This window comes from Olea europaea, chromosome 10, assembly GCF_002742605.1.
Source record: "Olea europaea var. sylvestris chromosome 10, O_europaea_v1, whole genome shotgun sequence".
Lineage (NCBI taxonomy): Eukaryota > Viridiplantae > Streptophyta > Magnoliopsida > Lamiales > Oleaceae > Olea > Olea europaea.
This window is the reverse complement of record NC_036246.1, coordinates 20732913-20741023: the sequence shown is the minus strand read 5'-3', so window position 1 is coordinate 20741023 and position 8111 is coordinate 20732913. Positions and strand designations below refer to the sequence as shown.

The window sequence follows — 8111 nt, the reverse complement described above, 5'->3', positions numbered from 1 at the left end:
AAAATGACAGGCAGATTTCAATTAATTGAAAGGAATTCCAAAGTTATTTCAACTTTAAAAATGTGTGAGTTTTGATAATGGAGATAGATGAATTCATTACATCCTCTCAAAGTATATAGAGACCCGGCCCTAATAAAACTAGGGTCAAATATGCATGTGACTTGTATTATTTTCACAATCATGCATGTATCACAGATATATCCAAAAAGATTTTAAGATCTTTTCTCTCTTTTATTTACAAAGATTTTATGATCAAAGGTCATACTTTAATATATAAATTAAATTATTGCAGTAAAATATTTACAATTAATTAGTCTTGTGACGTAGTTTGCTTATCTATCCCTTTTTAAGGGAATGTGTATATCTATCTTTCATAGCTTGCCGTGACCTAACCCCACCTCCATCTCCTACCCTATCATTCGAAACTTTCCACAAAAAATCCGATTTCCCCGAATTCTTCCCTTAATCAAGGAAGAAACGTTGTCATATGAAATTGATGATCATATTGGATTCTTTCTACATTGATGTTATAGCCGTTAATGGGTATGGTTGGTTACTTACGCATGATGCTATATCGTATTATTATGAGTGTTTCGCACCAGTTTAGGTGATGATGGTGTAAAGCCTGCAGATTTAATGTCCAATGAATCAAATCGTCATTGGGTAATGAACTAGTAAGGTCTAGAAGGGTGCTACATTTGAAACAATATTCTTAAGGTAATTATAAGTATTCTTCAAAAGTAGTTAATAAACTATATTCAAACATTCTATCGGACCTAATCTTTAACCCATTGTAGGCAAGATAAACTTTGCCCACCAATCGACATGTCAAGCCACTTTTTTTGACAAATAAAAAAAAAAAAAAATTTGACTCCACGTGGCAATGCTGCATCGGTGGGTGGACAACATAACTCTTACTCACTATAGACAAGAAATCAATTCTATAGTCTAGCTAATTAGCATCATACTTTATTATTTGATGTAATATTGATAAAAGGTCAAAACTTTTAAATTTAAATTTTGAGTAAAAATAGTGTCTGACTTGAGCTTTCGACCCCGTCTGGCCTCCATTTTTTGAAATGAAAATGAAGGAAATAGTATTTTTTTTTAAATGAGTGGTTGAAAAATAATGAAATTTTTTTCAATTTACGTGTAATATTATTTTATAGAAAACTGGTATTTGGCGTGAAAGTTTTTGTTCATCTATGGTGGATACCGAGGAAGATCGGAAATCACTTCATGAAGCAAGGAATTAAAGGACCTAAGTATCAGCTTTTTCTAGGCAATTTAAAAGAACTTGCCAGCTTAAATTTGAAGGCTTCAGCTCAACCGATGCTTCTACCCCACAACATACTCCCTAGAGTTCTCTCCTTCTATCATCACTGGAAGAAGATTTATGGTATGAATCAATGAATTTTGTAAGTTCTTTTTATGCACTTAAAAGTTTTAGAAAAGTTGTATAAATCTTAAGTTTATCCCTCACCACATTTAAGCTACTTTTGTGTGTGTTTATGTGAATTTTTCTCTTTTGTTGAATAATATGGTGAAACTCACATTTTCCTACTAGCCCTTTTAATTTTCAAAAAACCATGTTTAGAAATTTTACATGCTTTTTTTGGTCATAAAAAAAATCAATGAATGTATATTTGATCGCAGGCGGGACGTTTTTAGTATGGTTTGGACCAACGCCTCGTCTCACCATATCTGATCCATCACTCATTCGGGAAATTTTCGTCTTGAAATCGGATTATTTCGAGAAAAATGAGTCTCCTCTACTTGTGAGAAAACTTGAAGGTGATGGTTTGTTAAGTCTCAAAGGAGAAAAATGGGCTCACCACAGAAAGATTATTCAACCAACTTTCCACACAGAAAATCTCAAGGTAATTATATACTTTCCACACAATGTGAGATCTGATCGACTGCCTGTCGAGTGTCGAGTACTATTCAATCATCTCCACTACCACAAAACTTACCTGTACTATAAAAAATTTCACTTTGAACCGTGAAATATTTTGTCCCGAAAAGTCATTTTTCAGTTATTTCGTCGAAAAAGCATATTTCGAGCCAAAGTTTTCATCATTAAACGTCAAATTTCTAGTAGTTCGATATTGATTTGTACTTTTGTAGTATAGTTAATGATGCCGATGATGGCAAAAAGCATAGAAGAGGCAGTCGAGAGGTGGTCGGGCGAGATATCGAATGCCGGAAAAGTAGAAGTTGAAGTATCAGAATGGTTTCAGAACTTGGTTGAAGATGCCATTACAAGAACAACTTTTGGAAGCAGCTATAAAGATGGAAGGGCAATTTTTGATTTGCAATCACAACAAATGGTCCACGCCACTGAGGCCTATCAGAAAGTTTTCATCCCTGGATACAGGTATGTAACAGTAATAAATATTAAAAATTAACCATAGTAATTATTAGTTCAGTAACAGTATCCAGCAAGATACATTGCACTCCCAGTCATATTAAAAAAAGGTTGAATCCCAATCTTGAGGGTCCTCACCGTCCCATCTCTAAAACTTTGTGAGGGAGATAAATCGCAGGATGTGCCCCAACAGGTTAGGGAACAAAAGTTCCATGTATACTCTCCAGACATATTATTTGCATACATGAAAGCTCAAGCCTTTAATTAATAGTTTCCATGATTCATTTATTCCAAATCTTATCATCAAGCCATCTGCTTACAAAAAATTTACATGTCAGACTTTTAATAAAAAAAAAAAACTTGAAGGTGATGGTTTGTTAAGTCTCAAAGGAGAAAAATGGGCTCACCACAGAAAGATTATTCAACCAACTTTCCACACAGAAAATCTCAAGGTAATTATTTACTTTCCACACAATGTGAGATCTGATCGACTGCCTGTCGAGTGTCGAGTACTATTCAATCGTCTCCACTACCACAAAACTTACCTGTACTATAAAAAATTTCACTTTAAACAGTGAAATATTTTGTCCCGAAAAGTCATTTTTCCAGTTATTTCGTCGAAAAAGCATATTTCAAGCCAAAGTTTTCTTCATTAAACGTCAAATTTCTAGTAGTTCGATACTGATTTGTTCTTTTGTAGTATAGTTAATGATGCCGATGATGGCAAAAAGCATAGAAGAGGCAGTCGAGAGGTGGTCGGACGAGATATCGAATGCCGGAAAGGTAGAAGTTGAAGTATCTGAATGGTTTCAGAACTTGGTTGAAGATGCCATTACAAGAACAACTTTTGGAAGCAGCTATAAAGATGGAAGGGCAATTTTTGATTTGCAATCACAACAAATGGTCCACGCCACTGAGGCCTATCAGAAAGTTTTCATCCCTGGATACAGGTATGTAACAGTAATAAATATTAAAAATTAACCATAGTAATTATTAGTTCAGTAACAGTATCCAGCAAGATACATTGCACTCCCAGTCATATTAAAAAAAGGTTGAATCCCAATCTTGAGGGTCCTCACCGTCCCATCTCTAAAACTTTGTGAGGGAGATAAATCGCAGGATGTGCCCCAACAGGTTAGGGAACAAAAGTTCCATGTATACTCTCCAGACATATTATTTGCATACATGAAAGCTCAAGCCTTTAATTAATAGTTTCCATGATTCATTTATTCCAAATCTTATCATCAAGCCATCTGCTTACAAAAAATTTACATGTCAGACTTTTAATAAAAAAAAAAAAAGTGACTGTGGTATGTAGTGGTTTACGAACAATTCGTGAATTTTATTAGTTTTTACGGTCATCGTATTTTCAAAGTTATTTCTCAATAGAGTCTATTCGGATCATTTGAGAAATTAATGTTTCTGCTTTATCACCACATCGAAATCGTTAATTTTACATGATAGCAGAGATTAAGATAGATGAAAATAACGTCAAAAAACAATGAGTATTGAGATTTTCAACCTTCGTATCGTTCATTCTTGATCTTCCAAACCCATTTATTTTCTTTTCGGGTTTGTCTATTAATGGGTGGGGCTAGCCACTCGTACAATGTAGTTGTAGCTACCCCATAATCAGTAAATTATAAGCTGTTAACTACAAAAATTAATTAGTAATTTTGAGATTAACATCGTATTAATCAATTTATATATATATATATATATATATTACAAAGATAATTAGTTCTTTCACTATTCCTTTTGTATAATTTTCTTGAACCCCATTTGCAGTTGGGAATGATTCTGAATGAATCTCTAAGATTGTACCCACCAGCAGTGGCAATAATCAGACGAGCCAAGATCGATGTACAATTAGGCGGGCTCCACATCCCGTCCGGGACCGAGCTTCTTATACCGATTCTAGCTGTTCATCACGACCCGACGTTGTGGTGCCACGATGTACATGAATTCAACCCCGCTAGATTTGCCAATGGTGTAGTCCATGCAGCCAAACATCCCTTGGCATTCATGCCCTTCGGCCTCGGAGCTCGCCGCTGCATCGGACAAAATTTGGCCATTTTGCAAGCCAAATTGGGCATTGCCATGTTACTGCAGCGCTTCTCATTTGAGCTTGCACCACATTATAAACATGCCCCTAGTGTTCTAATGTTGTTGCATCCACAAGAAGGTGCACCAATTATATTCCGAAAATTGTAGGACTATGAGGAATATATTAAAACTTTAGGACCACATGTTGTCATATCTTAGGACAATACTACTAGTTTTCTAACTAACACCTCCACCAATGCCCAAGTCAAAATAGAATTTTTCTCGAGATGAAATTCGTCCTGTCGCAGTTTGTTTTCTCTAAGTTAGAGTTTTTGCCATAGTTTAACCTATTTTAAGTTGTTCTAACCGGACCGTGGACCGCCTCTTCAATTTGGCTTGGCTCTTATGTCTCTTTGTAATTAGTCAAGTGTTAAAGAAATTTCTCCTTCTTGTCTATGTACTATGTAAATTCTTGGTCAATAGATGTGTACATAATGTTTGTGGCATTATTAGAATGTAAAAAGTTGTCTTGGTTTAACAGTTCTTTTCATTTGATCTATGACCATATAGAAACTTATAAATATTAATACTCGTAAGGACCGATCAATGGCTACTCAAAAAGTTCATGACTTGGTTGACAACCTCCAATATATTTTGGAGGGACGAGCACTAAAGGCCGGTTCAAAGATTCGAACATACTTGTATTAGAAAGTCGAAATATTATTGTAATTCTATGATCTCTCACTAAAACGTGTAGCACGTTGGCCTACATGTGGCCACAATAAAAGGAAAAATCGGTGTATAGTCACAAATTTTTTCTGCCTCCATGCCATAATTACCTAGCCATTTTCCAAAGAAAATTGAGAATCAAAAGTCCAAATTACTATTACAAAAGTCATCTTCTCCAGGTGCCAAAGCCATTTTTTCTTCGTTGATTGCCTTTACTTCCTCCGTGATTCTTACCAAAACTTATTTGCAATCTTTGTGAATCCTTTATAATTCATTATTCAACCTCTAATCATTACATATTTCCTGTAATCAAAATTGATACATTTACAAGCATTTTCCACAGAGTCCCTCACGATTTTGTTTTGTGCGTGAAGATTGATGTTGAAAAATGACTAGATGCCTTTCCCATCTACAAACTGTAGTAAGAATTCTTGTGTATCATTGAAAGACCAAAAAAGGAAAAAGGATGTCGATTGCTGTGATTAACGTTGTAAAATGACTAGACGGCTTCACATCAACAAACTATAGTAAGAATCTTGTGTATCATTGAAAGACCAATAAAACAGATGTCGATCATAAAAATAACTGATGGGACAACTAACAACAAATTTGGATAGACAGTTAACTTAGTTTCTATTTGTGAAATGGCTTTCACCAAAAGTGATAAGAATCATAGTAGTTATTGTACTTCTTACTTGACGCATGTCAAGTAAGACGCATGTCTTGTGTCAATCAATTTTCCTGTCAAGTGACGTGTGAACTTAATTGTCATTTAGGTCAGTTTAGGTGTAATTAGTATTATTGGTTTTTTAAACATGTTGCTTCTAGGTTGAACACCTTTTGGGAGAGTTATTCCCTTTGATCTGTTTCTTTTTCGTATTAATGTGAAACGCTAGCAACTTAGGTGTTATGGTGGTGGCAATCAAGCAGACTAGCTCTTTGGCTTGATGACTCAACTAGAAAAATCTCGACCGATGGACAGTTCGAGCTTATTTCGAGATGAGCCCAAGCATGAGTTCAACGTGTTGAGGCTATGAGCAAACCGAGAGCCGATCCATGAGCTCGACAAGTCACTAGCCAAAATTGTGACCATTTGGTCACATTCAAAGTTTGTGACCGTTTAAGAAAAGGGTCATAAACTTTAAATGAATCTGTTAAAAAATCGATCTCCAATAGTTTATGAAATTTTTTTCTTCTATAAATACCTCACCAATAAATCATTTTTTTCTCCCAACTAATTCAATATTCTTTCTTCAACTCGCTCTGCAGTATAATTCCTTCATTAATAATTTATTCTACAATTTTTCTACTCTATACAATTATTTTACATACACATACATTCATAACTATAATTCTAGTATATACATTCTTTCAACTCTATTATCTACATACACTATACATTATCCAATGTATACATTTCATCTTTATTAGCTACAGTACAAAATATCCAATTCATGCATTTCAAAAAATAAAATTGTATACGTAACAAGTTGTTTATGTACAATTTTAACTCAGCTTACTTGAAAATTAAGTAGTCGGTCCCTGAACCCGAATAAAAGGAGGTGGGTTTTTTTAAATATAAAAATAAAAAGAATCTCAATTCAATTTAGTTTTTATATATTCTACTCTTACGACTTTATATATTCCATATTTCATATTCATACAATTCAATTTAATGAAAATGAAGAATTCATTTCCTCAAATTTTAAGTAACATCAATAAAGTGTGCCATCAAATGTTCGCTAAAATACTACACCGCAAGTGCATGGGTCACGCACAAGCAATAGAATAGACTTTTTGAGTCTGAGTCGATTCCTCGAAGAGTGTTTATTCCAATTACACGAGAGTTGATTCAAATAACGGTCACGACACACACAATTAATATATTGAATTTAAATATTAAAAGAAAATGATTCTAAGCATTCAAATAAAATACCCAATTGCAATTATGATAAGAGTTGAATTTGTCCACCTTAAACAATACATCCTCAATTTAAACAATACATCCTTAATGACACCCCGAGGATATTTAATTGATCGATCAGCCAATTGTAATGACATAGTGGTGGCCTTGGCTTCTCCCAATCCCAGCTTCCTGAAAATAAACAAAGGCATCAAATCAATGCTGGCAACAAGATCACATAAAGTTTTACTAAAATTTAAATCACCAATAGTGCATAGAATAGTAAAATTCCCTGAATCTTTGATTTTCGATGGTAGCTTCTTTTGAATGATGGCACTACACTCCCCTGTTACCATTACTGTTTCATGCTCTTCGAGTTTTCTTTTGTTTGAAAGAATGTCCTTCATAAATTTGGTATAACTCGACATTTGAGCTAACACATGGGTGAACGGAATGTTTATGTATAGTTTCTTGAAGACCTCCAAAATTTTTCCAAATTGAGCATCCAATTTCTGTTGGTCAAGTCTTTGTAGAAAGGGAATAGGAGACACATAGGCCTTGATCAGTGTTGGAACCTTTGATGTTGATGGCTTCGGTTCATCCTCATTAAGTGTCTCATCCTTTGCATTAGGTTCCTGCATAACTTCGTCTTCTTCTTTGGGTGCCTTGCCAATTTGAGCCTTAAAGCGTACCACCGTGATTTCGAGCAACTGCACCCCACTCCTAGTGGTAATGGCTTGCACATTCTCCCTTGGATTTGTTTTGGTGTTTCTAAGCAACATCCCTTGTTGTCTTTCGAAAAGAAACTCGGCAATTTGACCCACTTGACATTCCAAATTTTTCAAAGAGGCATCATTGCGTTCCTGATATTGCAATTGATGGTTCGCCAACTTAGCAATGGCCTCTTCCCAACCTTCTTTCTTCTCTTATAGTCTCGGGTTGAGCACAATTTGGTTGTTCCCATTAGAGAAGTTTGGACGATTTTGCCAAATGGGGCTATAAGTTTTAGAGTAAGGATTGTACCCTTGGCGTTGAAAAGTTTTGAGCATATACCACTTGCTCAGT

The 8111-nt window shown here is 34.9% G+C and overlaps 1 protein-coding gene across 1 annotated transcript in view; it reads left to right on the top strand.

Moving 5' to 3' along the window:
* Positions 1-1158: 1158 nt before the first annotated feature.
* Positions 1159-8111, top strand: part of LOC111400394 (cytochrome P450 734A1-like) — a gene marked incomplete at its 5' end in the record, with an annotated part of 8785 nt that continues 1832 nt past the window's right edge. Inside the window, 6 exons of the mRNA XM_023027810.1 lie at positions 1159-1399; positions 1657-1880; positions 2133-2387; positions 3074-3328; positions 4157-4578; positions 7678-7927. Coding sequence (XP_022883578.1) covers positions 1159-1399; positions 1657-1880; positions 2133-2387; positions 3074-3328; positions 4157-4578; positions 7678-7927 — 1647 coding nt within the window. The remainder of the gene's footprint in view (positions 1400-1656; positions 1881-2132; positions 2388-3073; positions 3329-4156; positions 4579-7677; positions 7928-8111) is intronic.